The following is an 18,118-nucleotide window of genomic DNA, read 5'->3' as shown; positions in this document are numbered from 1 at the left end:
ACAGACAGGGTCAATTTGAAGGAATTGGAAGGGAAGGGAGGAAGAATGTAGGAGGGAGGAAAGAAGGAAGGAGGGAGGGAGAAAGGAAAAGAGGAAGGGAAGAAAGAAGGAAGAAGGAAGGAAGGGAAGGAGGGAGGGAGGAAGGATGGAAGGAAGGAAGGAAGGAAGGAAGGAAGGAAGAGAAGGGAGGAAGAAGGAATGAGGAGGCATGAAGTTATTTGTGATATTTAAACATCTGAAAGTCAGAAAACTAAAGTGTCTCTCTTCTTCTTCTTGGTATTGATGTGACTTTTAGTTTGAGTCAGCAGTCCTTCGGCAGCAGCTTCACTTCATCGGTAAACTCTCTCACAGATCGACTCCTTTCATAAAATCCTTCTTTAAACTCTTTAAACTCTTTAAATTCACTTTTATCGGACGGCAATTCAATAACTTCATTCTTCTATCAATCCTCAAACTCAATTTTACATTTCAGTTTGACTTTGTTTAGTTTTAACCCTCCTGTTGTCCTCAAGTCAAGGAAAGGAGGAAAGGAAGAAGGATGGAAGGGAGGAAAGGAGGGAGGAAGGATGGAAGGGAGGAAAGGAAGGAAAGGAGGGAGGAAGGAAGGAAGGAAGGAAAGGAGGGAGGAAGAAGGAAGGAAAGGAAGGGAGGAAATAAGGAAGGTAGGAGGGAGGGAGGGAGGGAGGGGGGGAGGAAAAGAGGAAAGGGGGGACAAAGACCATCCCTCCTTTCCTGCCTTCGTCCCTTCCTTACTCCATGCCTTCCTTCCTCCTTTCCTCCCTCCCTCCTCCTTTCCTTCCTCCCTCCCTCCTCCTTTCCTTCCTTCCTTCCTCCCTCCTTTCTTCCCTCCCTTCCTTCTTACTCCTTTCCTCCCTCCCTCCCTCCTTACTCCTTTCCTTCCTTCCTTCCTCCCTCCTTTCCTTCCTTCATCCCTTCCTTACTCCATGGCTTGCTTCCTCCTTTACTTCCTACCTCCCTCCTTACTCCTTTCCTCCCTCCCTTCCTTCTTACTCCTTTCCTTCCTTCCTCCCTCCTTTCCTTCCTTCGTCCCTTCCTTACTCCATGCCTTCCTTACTCCTTTCCTTCCTCCCTCCCTCCTTACTCCATGCCTTCCTTCCTCTCTCCCTTCCTTCTTACTCCTTTCCTTCCTCCCTCCCTCCTTACTCCTTTCCTTCCTTCCTTCTTGCCTTCCTCCCTCCCTCCTTCCTTCCCTCCTTCCTCCTTTCCTTCCTCCCTCTTTTCCTTTCTCCCTTCCTCCTTACTCCCTCCTTAATCCTTTCCTTCCTTCTCTCCTTACTTCCTCCCTCCTTCCTTCCTTCCCTCCTTACTCCTTTCCTTCCTTCCTTCCTTCTTTCCTTACTCCTTTCCTTCCTTCCTTCTTTCCTTCCTTCCTTCTTTCCTTACTCCTTTCCTTCCTTCCCCCCAGCCTACCTTCCTTCCTTCCTCCCTCCTTCCTTACCTCCCTCCTTTCCTTCCTTCCTTCTTGCCTTCCTCCCTCCCTCCCTCCTTACTCCTTTCCTACCTCCCTTCCTTCTCTCCTTCTCCTTCTCTTAGGCTGCTCAGCTTCAGCTTGTAAAGGTTGATCATGATTCATCACAAAGAGAATATTTTACTCAGTGATGAATTATAAATGTTAACTTGTGAGTATGAAACACTTCCTCCCTCCATTCCCTCCTTCCTTCCTTCCTTCCTTCCATGCTTCCTTCCTTCCCTTCCTCCCTCCCTCCCTCCTCTCCTCCCTCCCTTCCTTCTCTCCTTACTTCCTCCCTCCCTCCTTACTCCTTTCCCTCCTTCCTCCTTTCCTTCCTCCCTCCTTACTCCATTCCCTCCTTCCTCCTTTCCTTCCTCCCTCTTTTCCTTTCTCCCTTCCTCCTTACTCCTTCCTCCCTTCCTTACTCCATACCTTCCTTCCTCCTTTCCTTCCCCCCTCCCTCCTTAATCCTTTCCTTCCTTCCTTCTTGCCTTCCTCCTTCCTCCCTTCCTTACTCCATACCTTCCTTCCTCCTTTCCTTCTCCCCTCCCTCCTTAATCCTTTCCTTCCTTCCTTCTTGCCTTCCTCCCTTCCTTCTCTCCTTACTTCCTCCCTCCCTCCTTACTCCATGCCTTCCTTACTCCTCTCCTCCCTCCTTTCCTTCTCTCCTTCCCTTCCTCCCTCCCTCCTTACTCCTTTCCTTCCTTCCTTCTTGCCTTCGTCCCTGCCTTACTCCATGCCTTCCTTCCTCCTCTCCTCCCTCCTTTCCTTCTCTCCTTCCCTTCCTCCCTCCCTCCTTACTCCATGCCTTCCTTCCTCCTCTCCTCCCTCCCTTCCTTCTCTCCTTACTTCCTCCCTCCCTCCTTACTCCATGCCTTCCTTCCTCCTTTCCTCCCACCTTTCCTTCCTTCCTTCTTTCCTTCCTCCCTTCCTCCTTTCCTCCCTCCCTCCTTACTCCCTTCCTTCTCTCCTTCTCCTTCTCTTAGGCTGCTCAGCTTCAGCTTGTAAAGGTTTAACATGATTCCTTACTCCATGCCTTCCTTCCTCCCTCCCTCCCTCCCTCCCTCCCTTCCTTTCCTTCCTTCCTTCCTCCCTCCTTTCCTCCCTCTCTCCTTACTCCCTCCCTCCTTACTCCCTTCTTTCCCTTCCTTCCTTCCTTCTCTTTGGCTGCTCAGCTTCAGCTTGTAAAGGTTTATCATGATTCATCACAAAGAGAATATTTTCCTCAGTGATGAATTATAAATGTTAACTTGTGAGTATCAAACCCTTCCTTCCTTCCTTCCCTCCTTCCTTCCCTCCCTCCTTCTACTAAACAGACCTTGTGGAGATATTTGTTTAGTTAACGGTTGTTTCCATGGAGACGACGCGTTCAGTGAACATCAGCTTTTAAGCCAACGTGGACGGGAAGTCCTTAAAGTGGAAAGCAGGAAAGAAGAAGAAAGCAATGATCCCCGAGAGGCCGAGGTTTACGGTACTGTTAGAGGAGCTGGAGGGGGGGGGGCAAGCAGAGCACAGAGCTTCATAATGATTAACCCTTTACTGGTAACTTCTGTACATATCCCAAAATATCCTTCCTTCCTTCCTTCCTTCCTTCCTTCCCTTCCTTCCTTCCCTTCCTTCCATCATTCAAACCTTCCTTCCATCCTTCCTTCCTCCCTGGAGCTGGAGCTGGAGGGGGGCAAGCAGAGCACAGAGCTTCATAATGATTAACCCTTTACTGGTAACTTCTGCAAATATCCCAAAATATCCTTCCTTCCTTCCTTCCTTCCTTCCTTCCTTCTTCCTCCCTTCCTTCCAGCCTTCCTTCCATCCTTCCTTCCTTCCTTCTTTCCTTTCCTTCCTCCCTGCCTTCTTTCTTCCCTTCCTCTTTTCCTTTCTCCCTCCCTCGTTCCTTATTTCCTCCGTCCTTCCTTCCTTTCTTTCCTTCCTTCCATCTGTTCTTCCTCCCTCCCTCCTTCTCTCCTCCCTTCCTTCTTTCCTTCCTCCGTCCTTCCTTCCTTCCATCTGTCCTTCCTCCCTCTCTCCTTCTCTCCTCCCTTCCTTCTTTCCTTTCTCCGTCCCTCCTACTTTCCTTCCTTCTTTCCTCCATCCTTCCTCCTTCCTTTCCTTCCTTCTTTCCTCCATTCTTCCTCCCTTCCTTCCCTCCTCCCTCCTTCCATTCCTTCTTCCTCTCTTCCTTCCTTCCTTCTCTTTTTATAATGAGTCCAAACAGACAGCAGTGTGTTCAGTGGGTAAATGTTGAAAAGAGGACAAGAACTGATGATGAAAAAGAGTTGAAATCCTTCCTTCCTTCCTTCCTTCCTCCGTTCCTTCTTTCCCTCCGTTCCTTCTTTCCCTCCGTTCCTTCTTTCCCTCCGTTCCTTCTTTCCCTCCTCCCTCCGTTCCTTCTTTCCCTCCGTTCCTTCTTTCCCTCCGTTCCTTCTTTCCCTCCGTTCCTTCTTTCCCTCCTCCCTCCGTTCCTTCTTTCCCTCCTCCCTCCTTTCCTTCCTCCCTCCTTTCCTTTCTTCTTCCTCCCTTCCTTCCAGCTTTCCTTGCCAAGAACTGATGATGAAAAAGGGTTGAAATCTTCAGACCACCCTAATTTAGACCTCTCTAAGTCTTCATCAGAGTTTCTAAATGAGGAGACGAAAGCTCAGCCTGAACCTTTTTATACTATTCATCCTTCGGCTTGTCTCCTAATTGGCTGATTGGGATTAACAGGTGTGAGATCATTAGGATCATTAGGAGAAGATTTTAACAAGCTACAGACAATGAGTAGGAAAATAGAGTTTCTTCCTCTTCCTCAGGCTTCCTCTTCCTCTTCCTCTTCCTCAGGGGGATTGTGGGTAAAAAAGAAAAGAAGCTGGTACTTATGCTTTGAAAGCCAGTAAATCCTCACATTTAGAGGAAACTGGAATCAGCTAAATGTTAAATAGGTCTCCAACATGCATTCCTTCCTTCCTTACTTCCTTCCTTACTTCCTTTCTTTCCCCGCTTCCTCCTCCCTTCCTTCTTTCCTCTGTCCTTCTTTCCCTCCTTTCTCCCTCCCTCCTACCTTCCTACCTTCCTCCCTTGCTTCTTTCTTCTGTCCTTCTTTCTTTCCTCCCTTCCTTCCTTCCTTCTTCCCTCCGTTCCTTCCTTCCTCCCTCCTTTCCTCCCTTCCTTCCAGCCTGCTTTCCTTCCTTCCTTCCAGCCTTCCTTCCTCCCTTCCCTCCTCCCTCCGTTCCTTCCTTCCTCCCTCCTTTCCTCCCTTCCTTCCAGCCTTCCTTCCTCCCTTCCCTCCTCCCTCCGTTCCTTCCTTCCTCCCTCCTTTCCTCCCTTCCTTCCAGCCTGCTTTCCTTCCAGCCTTCCTTCCTCCCTTCCCTCCTTCCTCCTTTCTTTCCTTCCTTCCTTCCTTCATTCCTTCCTTCATTCATTCATTGGTTTGTATCCTAATTGGCTGATTGGGATTAACAGGTGTGAGGTAATTAGGATCAGTAGGAGATTTTAACAAGCTACAGACAATGAGTAGGAAGCAAAGATTCAAATGCAAAAAATAGAGTTTCTTCCTCTTCCTCAGGCTTCCTCTTCCTCTTCCTCAGGGGATTGTGGGTAAAAAAGAAAAGAAGCTGGTACTTATGCTTTGAAAGCCAGTAAATCCTCACATTTAGGGGAAACTGGGACTTCCTTCCTTCCTTCCTTCCTTCCTTCCTTCCTTCCTCCCTCCTTTCCTTCCTTCCAGCCTTCCTTCCTTCCTTCCTCCCTCCTTTCCTTCCTTCTTCCTCCCCTCCTTCCAGCCTTCCCTCCTTCCTTCTAGCCTTCCTTCTTTCCTCTGTCCTTCTTTCCTTTCTCCCTCCCTCCTTCCTCCCTTCCTTCCTTTGTTCCTTCCTTCCTTCCCTCCTCCCTTCCTTCCTTCCTTCCTTCCTTCCAGCCTTCCTTCCTTCCTCCCCTCCGTTCTTTCCTTCGTTCCTTCCCTCCTTTCTTTCCTTCTTCCTCCCTTCCTTCCAGCCTTCCTTCCTTCCTTCCTTTCTCCCTCCTCTCCCTCCTTTCCTTCCTCCTCCCTTCCTTCCTTCTTCCTCCCTTCCTTCCTTCCTTCTTTCCAACCTTCTTCTTCCCTTCCTTCCTTCCTTCCTTCCTTCGATGTAAAAATAGAGTTTCTTCCTCTTCCTCAGGCTTCCTCTTCCTCTTCCTCAGGCTTCCTCTTCCTCTTCCTCAGGGGGATTGTGGGTAAAAAAGAAAAGAAGCTGGTACTTATGCTTTGAAAGCCCAGTAAATCCTCACATTTAGGGGAAACTGGGACCAGCTAAATGTTTGGGATTTGTAGGGAACAGACGACTTGGAAGACTAATTGGCGAAGTTGATCAGTTTAATAATCAATGAGTCTAATTAGAGCCGTTATTATTATGGAGACGCACATTTAAAAAACATGAATGCTTTTGAGCAGATGGCGGTCACTGAAATAGACAGAAGTAATTATGTGTGTGTGTGTGTGTGTGTGTGTGTGTGTGTGTGTGTGTGTGTGTGTGTGTGTGTGTGGTGCTTGTATCTTTGTGAGGACTTTAAGTTTTCATTCATCACTTCTTCTTTAAAGGATTATGAGAGTTTTAAAACTGAGATTAATGGATAAAATAGGAATTAGGCTTGGATTAAGGTTTGTTTTAGTGTTTTGGGGGGTCTCCAACATGCATTCCTTCCTTCCTTATTTCCTTCCTTCCTTCTTTTCCTTCCCCGCTTCCTCCCTTCTTCTCTCTTTCTTTTCCTCCCCTTACCTTCCTCCCTTCCTTTTTTCCTCTATCCTTCTTTCCTTTCTCCCTCCTTCCTTCCTTCCTTCCTTCTTTCCTTCCTTCGTCCATCCATCCTCCCTCCCTCCTTTCCTTTCTTCCTTCCCTCCCTCCTTCCTTCCGTCCTTCCTCCTTCCTTCCCTTCCCCTCTTCCTCCCTCCTTCTCTCTTTCTTTCCTCCCCCGTACCATCCTCCCTTCCTTCTTTCCTCTGTCCTTCTTTCCTTTCTCCCTCCCTCCTACCTTCCTTCCTTCCTTCCTCCCTTCCTTCTTTCCTCCATCCTTCCTCCCTCCTTTCCTTCCTTCCTTCCCTTTTTTGGGGGTCTCCTACTAGTTGGGCGTGCCAAAAAAACTCCACAAAAGGGTCCAGAAAGAAACCTGGCTGGCTATTTATTATGCAAAGAAGAAATTATATGTATAAAGAACAGGTGGGGAGTTCTGGTCCTCTGAAATGAAGCCAACCAGGAAGTAACTTAGAGCTGCATTCTATCAAAAGGCCACCAGGGGCGACCGTCTCTATACAAGTCAATGGAGAATTCACCAACTTCTCACTTGATTTCTTTTTTTTTTTAAAGTATATTTTTTGGGCTTTTTTGCCTTTAATGTTCAGGACAGTGTAGAGAGACAGGAAACAGGAGGCAGAGAGAGGGGGAATGACACGCAGGATAAGACCGCTCGGATCGGGATTCGAACCGGGGTCGCCTGCAACGAGGACTATAGCCTCAACACATGGGGCGGGTGCGCTACCCGCTGAGCTATGCTCAACCTCTCACTTGATTTCTAACCTCAGTAAACGTTTTCAAAATGTGTTTATGGTCTCAATCGCTAGTTTAAAGCCTTCTTCAATGCAGTATGATGTTCATTTGGGACATTTTGGCCTCCCTGATTTTATATGTGACGATAAAGCAGGGTATGCATTAGGGCGTGGCTACGTCCTGATTGACAGGTTGATTGACCAATGTCCTCCAGATCCAGCCCTCGTAACCATAGCAACCTCCCCGCTCCGCCCATGGCCCCGCCTCATGCCCATATAAGTAGAATCTGTGTTTTTATTTTTCCCAGCATGCACCTGAAATATTCAAGATGGCGCTGCCTAGATTAGAAACTATTGGCTTCCGAGCAGCAGTCCACAAACCAATGGGTGACGTCACGGATGTTACGTCCATTTCTTTTATACAGTCTATGATTCAGACCAAGGAAAGACTTCAATGATCTCAATAAAGCTGCATTGTAGGTCCCTGGGAACTTCAGCTGGTATCTTGTTTCAGTCATAATTTTAAGTCATTTAACTTATGATTTCAATTAAACAGTAAATATGAATATATGAATACATTATTTATCATTAATATGATGAGGAATGACATAAGAAGGCAATTCATTTAGTATCATATCAGGAGTTTCATTAGTTATATTTATATAATGATTTAAGAATCAATTGCTTTTTATTGTTTGTGATAGAAGGAGAATTAAGTGGAAGTTCATATTAAGGTTAGAGTAAGAGGCGAGGGAATGAATTATGTCATTAAGAGTCCTCAGAAGTATAGAAGCACTGATGTGTGTGTGTGTGTGTGTGTGTGTGTGTGTGTGTGTGTGTAAAGATATTCAAATGTGTGAATCACTCAGTCTGTTACTCATGTGTGTATTTATGTGTCTGCCCCTCTACTCAGTGTTTTGTACAATTTAAACATGTGTCTGACACTTGACTTCTGTGCTGCCAAGAGTGTGTGTAGTGTGTGTGTGTGTGTGTGTGTGTGTGTGTGTGTGAGTCAGAGAGAGAAAAAGAGAGAGTGTGTGTTTTGTTTTATTCATCAAAGGCCAATCTGCTTCTTGTAAGAGGAGCATGAATAAAGCATAGACCCTCCTACTGATATCTGTCCCCAACACACACACACACACACACACACACACACACACACACACACACACACACACACACACACACATTACTCTTTCTGCAGGAACAATCAGAAATGATGGCTGATACAATTTGTACCATGTTTATCATTTAGAAACTTATTCAAATTTAACTTCTGTTGGGTCTGTTTCCTGTTTATCATTATTATAAAGTCCCCAAACCTCAATGAAGTCGTCTTTAAAGTCCGTGTCAGAATAAATATGTGTTCTGAGTTTGACATACCACAGAAAAGTGTGTTGTTAACCACCCTGCCAAATTTGAATGATTAAAAAAAAATCACCAAATATATGAAATTAGGCTTCAGCCTCTTTCTCTGCTCCCAAACGCTGAAGCCCCGCCCCCTACCAAGTGTCACCTGTCAATCAAAGTCACCACCTCTACCAGAAACATGGACGCTACGTCTGAGAGCTTTCTGCTGCTAGCTCGGCGGCTAACTATCTATCCATCTATCCATCCATCTATATATCCATCCATCCATCCATCTATCTATATATCCATCTATTCATCCATCCATCTATATATCCATCCATCCATCTATATATCCATCCATCCATCTATCCATCCATCCATTCATTCATCTATCCATCCATCCATCTATCCATCCATCCATCCATTCATCTATCTATCTATCCATCCATCCATCCATCTATATATCCATCCATCCATCTATCCATCCATCCATTCATTCATCTATCCATCCATCCATCTATCCATCCATCCATCCATTCATTCATCTATCTATCCATCCATCCATCCTTCTATCCATCCATCCATCCATCTATATATCCATCCATCCATCTATCTAGTTGCATTGGTGTCCAACACTATGACAATAAAACCCAACTTGTAATTGACAGAATGATCCTAAATGTTTCCAGAATAATCTAAAAAAACCCAAAACAAGGTAATCAGTTAAAGTACTTCCTGTTTGTGTGTCACAGTATTTCCTGTGTCTCTCTCACCTTGCAGCGGCAGGACGGTGTTCCCGTGGATCATGATGCTCAGCTGCAGGACGAGCTGCGGCGCAGACTTCAGGAAGGCCTCCAGCAGGCGGAGCATGGTGATGTCAGCGCTCTCGAACATCAGCCGCCAGTGGAAGTGGCGGCGAGGACCGTCGCCATGCCAACGGCTCTGGGCGCCCAGGTAGAGCGCGTGGATGTACCTGAAGGAAGAACACATGGAGGGTTAGAAATATGCTGTTAGTTGCTTTCCTCATCGAGCCTGTTTATCCATTATTCTCTGTTTTATCAAAGGTTGAATGGATGACACTCTAACACTGTATATTCCTCTCAATGTAATTCTTATTTAAAAGAATTACTTCAGTCGCTACCAGGCGGGGAGTTCTGGTCCTCTGAAATGAAGCCAACCAGGAAGTAACTTAGAGCTGCATTCTATCAAAAGGCCACCAGGGGGCGACCGTCTCTATACAAGTCAATGGAGAATTCACCAACTTCTCAATTGATTTCTAACCTCAGTAAACATTTTCAAAATGTGTTTATGGTCTCAATCGCTAGTTTAAAGCCTTCTTCAATGCAGTACGTTGTTCATTTGGGACATTTTGGCCTCCCTGATTTTATATGTGACGATAAAGCAGGGTATGCATTAGGGGGCGTGGCTACGTCCTGATTGACAGGTTGATTGACCAATGTCCTCCAGATCCAGCCCTCGCAACCATAGCAACCTCCCCGCTCCGCCGTTGGTCCCGCCTCATGCCCATATAAGTAGAATCCATGTTTTTATTTTTCCCAGCATGCATCTGAAATTTTCAAGATGGCGCTGCCCAGATTAGAAACTATTGGCTTCCGAGCAGCAGTCCACAAACCAATGGGTGACGTCACGGATGTTACGTCCATTTCTTTTATACAGTCTTTGGTCTATTGATCACAAAACAATATGAGTAAAAAAGGACACATATTCTTTATATCTGCAGCTCTATATTAATATTCTGGTCCTTTATGCAGCCGCTCAGTTCAGCCTCTGTCTATTAAGGACTTCCTCCCAATGAGCCCACTGTGCAGACTATAGGAACAAACAGTAGCAGTAGGGTTTTAACTTCTTTATCTCATTCTTTACTGACAATGGAAACCCGAATTCTGACCCGAAATATGTGCAAACAAGTCCTGAAACAACCTTAGCAACGGCCTTAGCAACAGAGGCTACCAATGGATGGACATTAGTAGGCATGCACGAACAATCATGACATCTTTACCCTCACCTGTCACTGTTCCTCTGAGGTTTATTTGGTGTCAGTGACGGTTTGGGTCGCCTTACTCCTTTCTTTCCTTCCTTCTCTCCTTACTTCCTTCCTCTTTTCCTCATTAATCCTTTCCTCCCTCCCTCCCTCCCTCCCTCCCTCCTTACTCCTTTCCTTCCTCCCTTCCTTCTCTCCTAAATTCCTTCCTCTTTTCATCCTTACTCCTTTCCTTCCTTCCTTCCTTCTTTCCTCCCTCCCTCCTTACACCTTTCCTTCCTCCTTACTCCTTTCTTTCCTTCCTCCCTCCTTTCCTTCCTCCCTCCCTCCTTCCCTCCTTCCTTCCTTCCTTCCATCCACCCTCCTTTCTTTCCTTCCTTCGTCTGTTTTCTGGAGACTCTGTTTGTTTACCTGTTGGTGCTGCAAGAGGTCTGAATAAAAGAGTGAAGAACAGCAGAAGAGTATGATGGAAGAAAACTTTTTTCGGAAAACAAGTATGAATCACGACTGGGGAAATGTCAAAGTTTTAAAAATTTAAAGTGCCCCTTCACTCAAATATGTGTTTTTGGTTTTGTTGAAATATTTGAGCTTCACTGTGCAGAATGATGTACGTGCTGAGTCTGACACTGAAAGCCTGTTTTCACATTTATCTGCAGGAAATGGAAAGTTTTTAAGGTGGTGGTGGTGGTGGTGGTGGTGGGGTGACGCACTGCAAACAGTTTGGAAGTGAATCTTGGTTCAATATTCAACTTAAACATGTTTGATGTGGAAACTTGAAGCTTGCAGAGCACAAACACTGAGAATGAACTTTACAGAGACGAATAGGAGACTTCCTGTGTCCAGCAATTACACTGTTTGGGCTTTTTGTTGCCTTTCAGATGTAAGTACAGCAGCAAACAGAGAGAGAGAGAGAGAGAGAGAGAGAGAGAGAGAGAGAGAGGAGAGAGAGAGAGAGAGAGAGGAGAGAGAGAGAGAGAGAGAGAGAGAGAGAGAGAGAGAGAGAGAGAGAGAGAGAGAGAGAGAGAGAGAGAGAGAGAGAGAGAGAGAGAGAGACCTGCAGTAAAGGTCCGTGGCTGGATTCAAACCATTATGCCTTCATGTTGCATGAGCTTTAACCCAAACTACCCAAATGCTCCACAATTAGACTTTAGAAATGAAATACAGAACCTCCAATCCCTCCCTCCCTCCCTCCATCCATCCCTCACTCACTCACTCACTCCATCCATCCAACGCTCCACAATTAGACTTTAGAAATGAAATACAGTACCTCCAATCCTTCCCTCCCTCCCTCCCTCCCTCCTTCCCTCATCCATCCATCCCTCCATCCATTGAACCATCCATCCCTCACTTCCTCACTCCATCCATCCCTCACTCACTCCATCCATCCATCCATCCATCCATCCATCCATCCAACGCTCCACAATTAGACTTTAGAAATGAAATACAGAACCAGTCAAAAGTTTGGACACACTTGCTCATTAAAATGAATGGGAAGGTGTGTCCAAACTTGGAACCAACCATCCATCCATCCATCCCTCCATCCATCCAATCCTTCATCCATCCATCCATCCCTCCCTCCCTCTATCCATCCATCCATCCCTCCCTCCCTCTATCCATCCATCCATCCCTCCCTCCCTCCATCCATCCTCACTCCATCGGAGGGATGGATTCATCCATCCTCCATCCATCCATCCCTCCCTCTCTCCCTCCTCCATCCATCCATCCATCCCTCCCTCCATCCATTGAACTATCCATCCATCTATCCCTCTCTCCCTCCCTCCATCCATCCTCAGTCCATCCCTCCCTCCCTCCATCCATCCATCCCTCCATCCATCCATCCTCACTCCATCCCTCCCTCCATCCATCCCTGCATCCATCCCTGCATCCATCCTCACTCCATCCCTCCCTCCATCTATCCATCCATCCATCCAGCCCTCCATCCATCCATCCATCCATCCATCCCTCCCTTCCTCCCTCCATCCATCCATCCATTCTCTGCCTCTTATCCCGACCAAGTCATGGTGGCATCAGGCTGAGTAATGAAACCCAAACATCCGTCTCCCTAGCAACGCTCCTCAGCTCCTCCTGGAGGATCCCGAGCTGATCCCAGACCAGGAGTGATATATAATCCCTCCAGCGAGTTCTGGGTCTCCTCCCAGTCGGATGAACCTTACACTCCTCTAAAGGGAGGCGACCAGGAGGATCCACCTCTGGCTCCTTTCCATGCGGAGGACCAGCGGTTCCCCTCCTCGCCTCCTCCGGATGTCTGAACCTCTGACCCAGACTCTCTCCGGAGGACGCTGATCGACCGGTAAATTTAGAAGCTTCTCCTTCTTGTTCAGCTGTTTCCTCACCAGGATCAGAACCAGTCAAAAGTTTGGACACACTTTCTCTTTCAAATGAATGGGAAGGTTTTATCCATCCATCCATCCCTCCCTCCCTCCTCCTTCCATCCATCCATCCATTGAACATCCATCCCTCCCTCCATCCATCCATCCCTCCCTCCTCCTTCCATCCATTGAACCATCCATCCCTCCCTTCGACCATTCATCCATCCATCCATCCATCCATCCATCCATCCATCCCTTCATCCATCCATCTATCCCTCTCTTCATCCCTTCCTCCCTCCATCCATCGAGCCCTCCATCCATCCATCCCTCCCTCCCTCCTCCTTTCCTTCCATTGAACCATCCATCCCTCCCCTCCCTCCCTCCCCTCCATCCATTGAACATCCATCCCTCCCTCCCTCCATCCATCCCTCCCTCCCTCCCTCCCTCCCTCCATCCATTGATTGAACATCCATCCCTCCCTCCCTCCCTCCCTCCCTCCATCCATCCCCTTCAACCATCCATCTATCCCTCTCTTCATCCCTTCATTCCTCCCTCCATCCATCCATCCATCCCTCCCTCCCTCCCTCCATCCATCCCTCCCTCCCTCCTCCTTCCGTCCATTGAACCATCCATCCCTCTCTTCCTCCATCCATCCCTCCATCCATCCAGCCCTCCATCCATCCATCCATCCCTCCCCTCCCTCCTCCTTCCATCCATTGAACCATCCATCCCCCCTCGACCATTCATCCCTTCATCCATCCATCTATCCCTCTCTTCATCCCTTCATCCCTCCCTCCATCCCATCTATCCATCCCTCCCTCCCTCCATCCATCCATCCCTTCAACCATTCATCCATCCATCTATCCCTCTCTCCATCCATCCATCCCTCCCTCCCTCCCTCCCTCCATCCATCCCTTCAACCATTCATCCCTTCATCCATCCATCTATCCCTCTCTTCATCCCTTCCTCCCTCCATCCATCCATCCCTCCCTCCATCCCTCCATCCATCCCTTCAACCATTCATCCTTCATCCATCCATCTATCCCTCTCTTCATCCCTCCCTCCATCCCTCCATCCATCCCTTCAACCATTCATCCATCCATCTATCCTTCCCTTCATCCGGTTTGCTGCATCACTGCATCACTGCACTCAGGGGCGCAACTACCTACTTTCTGAGGGGTATGCAGATACATTGCAGGCGCCCCCCCCCCCCCCCCCCCCACTCGGCACCCCCGCCTGAATGTTTTTTAATGGTTCAGTCACTTTATTGTATTAGTATTATTTGTGTTTGTATTATTTGTATGATTTGAGTGAAATGCCCCTTTAAGGGTTAAGACTACATCACAGTCATGAGATTTACGATAGTGCCCCTAGTGAGCGTCGCGAGCTCAGATGTGTGTCCTGATTCTTTCTCTCCATCCTCACACCTGAATGACATGAACTTTGTGTTAAGGAGGTTTCAAAAATACAGCAGTCAAACCACATGGACCTAACCCTAACCCTGTCCTTATTGGATATCAGTTACTGATTGGACGCTGCATCTGATCTGACTTATCAGATACATCAAAACAGCACTGTAGTGTTATATCAGAGTGAAGACATTAAACTCAAGTATATCACTCCCAAGTTCTATAATTTATCTGTTTTATGATTCACCATCTAGTTAAAAAAATATATAACTGTCTGAACAACAAAATAACCACAAACCAGTTCCTTTATTTTTTCTTGTCATGATCTGTTATATTGTAAATACTGATCAGACAACAGTAACCTGTTGTTTTACTAGTAGTAGCTTTAGCTAACCTGTTGTTTTACTAGTAGTAGCTTTAGCTAACCTGAATGTTTACAAGCCTCCTCTTGATACACTGACATAACTTACCTACTGTCTTTCAACCACTTTGAAAAGCTTTTTTTCATCCCTGCAAAATCTTTCTCTTTCTCCCTCTTCCGTTTTCTGTTTTGTGCCCCCGAGAGCTTTATTTTCTGTCTCTCCATGTCATGAGGTCCCTGTCATCAAATGACAACACGATTCAAATGAAAACACTCCTGCTCTAGCGCGTGCTCGAGGGGGCGCGCACCGGCGCGCATAGTGTGGAGAGGCGTTCCGGTGCTTTCACAGGCGATTATCGGAGGGGCAGGGGAGGGAGGCGGAGGGGCGCCTAATCAGTGACGTGCCTCTGTTATTGATCATATCATTTACTACACATGCACAAACGCTGTTAAATACAGAAAATGCAGACTCGAAATAATTTTACCCCCATCGCTTTGGCGCCCCCCTCCATTGTGGCGCCCCTATGCGCCGCATATAGTGCATACCCACTTTTTGCGCCACTGACTGCACTGATCTGCCTCTCTATCTCAATATTTGCATTTTTATAGATTATGAAATTTTTAATGAGGGAAAAGATAACAAGATGGACTCCATAAGATAATCTAACTTTTTTTAAATCGAAAAACTGACTTTTTACAGACATATTAACCCTTTATTGGGCAAATAATTATATTTGGTAACATCTGTAAATATCCCAAAATATCCTTCCTTCCTTCCTTCCTTCCTTCCTTCTTTCCTTCCTTCATCCCTGCCTTCTTTCTTCCCTTCGTCTTTTCCTTTCTCCCTCCCTCGTTCCTTATTTCCTCCGTCCTTCCTTTCCTTCCTTCCATCTGTCCTTCCTCCCTCCCTCCTTCTCTCCTCCCTTCCTTCTTTCCTTCCTCCATCCTTCCTTCCCTTACTTCCATCTGTTCTTCCTCCCTCCTTCCTTCTTTCCTTCCTCCATCCCCCTTTCTTCTTCCTTCCTTCCTTCTTTCTTCCCTTCCTTCCTTCCTTCTTTCCTCCCTGCCTTCTTTCTTCCCTTCGTCTTTTCCTTTCTCCCTCCCTCGTTCCTTATTTCCTCCGTCCTTCCTTTCCTTCCTTCCATCTGTCCTTCCTCCCTCCCTCCTTCTCTCCTCCCTTCCTTCTTTCCTTCCTCCATCCTTCCTTCCCTTACTTCCATCTGTTCTTCCTCCCTCCTTCCTTCTTTCCTTCCTCCATCCCCCTTTCTTCTTCCTTCCTTCCTTCTTTCTTCCCTTCCTTCCTTCCTTCCTTCCTTCTTTCCTCCCTGCCTTCTTTCTTCCCTTCGTCTTTTCCTTTCTCCCTCCCTCGTTCCTTATTTCCTCCGTCCTTCCTTCCTTCCTTTCCTTCCTTCCATCTGTCCTCCCTCCCTCCCTCCTTCTCTCCTCCCTTCCTTCTTTCCTTCCTCCATCCTTCCTTCCCTTACTTCCATCTGTTCTTCCTCCCTCCTTCCTTCTTTCCTTCCTCATCCCCCTTTCTTCTTCCTTCTTTATTCCCTTCCTTCCTTCCTTCCTTCCTTCTTTCCTCCCTGCCTACCTCTTTCTTCCCTTCGTCTTTTCCTTTCTCCCTCCCTCGTTCCTTATTTCCTCCGTCCTTCCTTTCCTTCCTCCCTCCCTCCTTCTCTCCTCCCTTCCTTCTTTCCTTCCTCCATCCTTCCTTCCCTTACTTCCATCTGTTCTTCCTCCCTTCCTTCCTTCTTTCCTTCCTCCATCCCCTTTCTTCTTCCTTCCTTCCTTCTTTCTTCCCTTCCTTCCTTCTTTCCTCCCTGCCTTCTTTCTTCCCTTCGTCTTTTCCTTTCTCCCTCCCTCGTTCCTTCCATCCTTCCTCCCTTCCTTTCCTTCCTTCCATCTGTTCTTCCTCCCTCCCTCCTTCTCTCCTCCCTTCCTTCTTTCCTTCCTCCATCCTTCCTTCCCTTACTTCCATCTGTTCTTCCTCCCTCCTTCCTTCTTTCCTTCCTCCATCCCCCTTTCTTCTTCCTTCCTTCCTTCTTTCTTCCCTTCCTTCCTTCCTTCCTTCCTTCCTTCCTTCCTTCCTTCCTTCCTTCCTGCCTTCTTTCTTCCCTTCGTCTTTTCCTTTCTCCCCTCCCTCGTTCCTTATTTCCTCCGTCCTTCCTTTCCTTCCTTCCATCTGTCCTTCCTCCCTCCCTCCTTCTCTCCTCCCTTCCTTCTTTCCTTCCTCCATCCTTCCTTCCCTTACTTCCATCTGTTCTTCCTCCCTCCTTCCTTCTTTCCTTCCTCCATCCCCCTTTCTTCTTCCTTCCTTCCTTCTTTCTTCCCTTCCTTCCTTCCTTCTTTCCTCCCTGCCTTCTTTCTTCCCTTCGTCTTTTCCTTTCTCCCTCCCTCTTCCTTATTTCCTCCGTCCTTCCTTTCCTTCCTTCCATCTGTCCTTCCTCCCTCCCTCCTTCTCTCCTCCCTTCCTTCTTTCCTTCCTCCATCCTTCCTTCCCTTACTTCCATCTGTTCTTCCTCCCTCCTTCCTTCTTTCCTTCCTCCATCCCCCTTTCTTCTTCCTTCCTTCCTTCTTTCTTCCCTTCCTTCCTTCCTTCCTTCCTTCTTTCCTCCCTGCCTTCTTTCTTCCCTTCGTCTTTTCCTTTCTCCCTCCCTCGTTCCTTATTTCCTCCGTCCTTCCTTCCTTCCTTTCCTTCCTTCCATCTGTCCTCCCCTCCCTCCCTCCTTCTCTCCTCCCTTCCTTCTTTCCTTCCTCCATCCTTCCTTCCCTTACTTCCATCTGTTCTTCCTCCCTCCTTCCTTCTTTCCTTCCTCCATCCCCCTTTCTTCTTCCTTCTTTATTCCCTTCCTTCCTTCCTTCCTTCCTTCTTTCCTCCCTGCCTACCTCTTTCTTCCCTTCGTCTTTTCCTTTCTCCCTCCCTCGTTCCTTATTTCCTCCGTCCTTCCTTTTCCTTCCTCCCTCCCTCCTTCTCTCCTCCCTTCCTTCTTTCCTTCCTCCATCCTTCTTCCCTTACTTCCATCTGTTCTTCCTCCCTCCTTCCTTCTTTCCTTCCTCCATCCCCCTTTCTTCTTCCTTCCTTCCTTCTTTCTTCCCTTCCTTCCTTCTTTCCTCCCTGCCTTCTTTCTTCCCTTCGTCTTTTCCTTTCTCCCTCCCTCGTTCCTTCCATCCTTCCTCCCTTCCTTTCCTTCCTTCCATCTGTTCTTCCTCCCTCCCTCCTTCTCTCCTCCCTTCCTTCTTTCCTTCCTCCATCCTTCCTTCCCTTACTTCCATCTGTTCTTCCTCCCTCCTTCCTTCTTTCCTTCCTCCATCCCCCTTTCTTCTTCCTTCCTTCCTTCTTTCTTCCCTTCCTTCCTTCCTTCCTTCCTTCCTTCCTTCCTTCCTTCCTGCCTTCTTTCTTCCCTTCGTCTTTTCCTTTCTCCCTCCCTCGTTCCTTATTTCCTCCGTCCTTCCTTTCCTTCCTTCATCTGTCCTTCCTCCCTCCCTCCTTCTCTCCTCCCTTCCTTCTTTCCTTCCTCCATCCTTCCTTCCCTTACTTCCATCTGTTCTTCCTCCCTCCTTCCTTCTTTCCTTCCTCCATCCCCCTTTCTTCTTCCTTCCTTCCTTCTTTCTTCCCTTCCTTCCTTCCTTCTTTCCTCCCTGCCTTCTTTCTTCCCTTCGTCTTTTCCTTTCTCCCTCCCTCGTTCCTTATTTCCTCCGTC

The 18,118-nt window shown here is 47.4% G+C and overlaps 1 protein-coding gene across 1 annotated transcript in view; it reads right to left on the bottom strand.

Annotated features, from left to right (window-relative positions):
• The window catches only part of LOC128357734 (XK-related protein 7-like), a 24,838-nt gene extending 13,766 nt beyond the window's left edge, over positions 1-11,072 (bottom strand). Inside the window, exons 1-4 of the mRNA XM_053318104.1 lie at positions 10,926-11,072; positions 10,726-10,745; positions 9,401-9,472; positions 9,086-9,285 (exon numbers count right to left, since the gene is read on the bottom strand). Of these exons, the coding sequence (XP_053174079.1) occupies positions 9,086-9,285; positions 9,401-9,472; positions 10,726-10,745; positions 10,926-11,072 (439 nt within the window). The remainder of the gene's footprint in view (positions 1-9,085; positions 9,286-9,400; positions 9,473-10,725; positions 10,746-10,925) is intronic.
• Positions 11,073-18,118: the final 7,046 nt, after the last annotated feature.

The sequence above is a fragment of the Scomber japonicus genome, chromosome 4 (genome assembly GCF_027409825.1).
Source record: "Scomber japonicus isolate fScoJap1 chromosome 4, fScoJap1.pri, whole genome shotgun sequence".
Lineage (NCBI taxonomy): Eukaryota > Metazoa > Chordata > Actinopteri > Scombriformes > Scombridae > Scomber > Scomber japonicus.
This window is presented reverse-complemented; position numbering and strand designations above follow the sequence as displayed.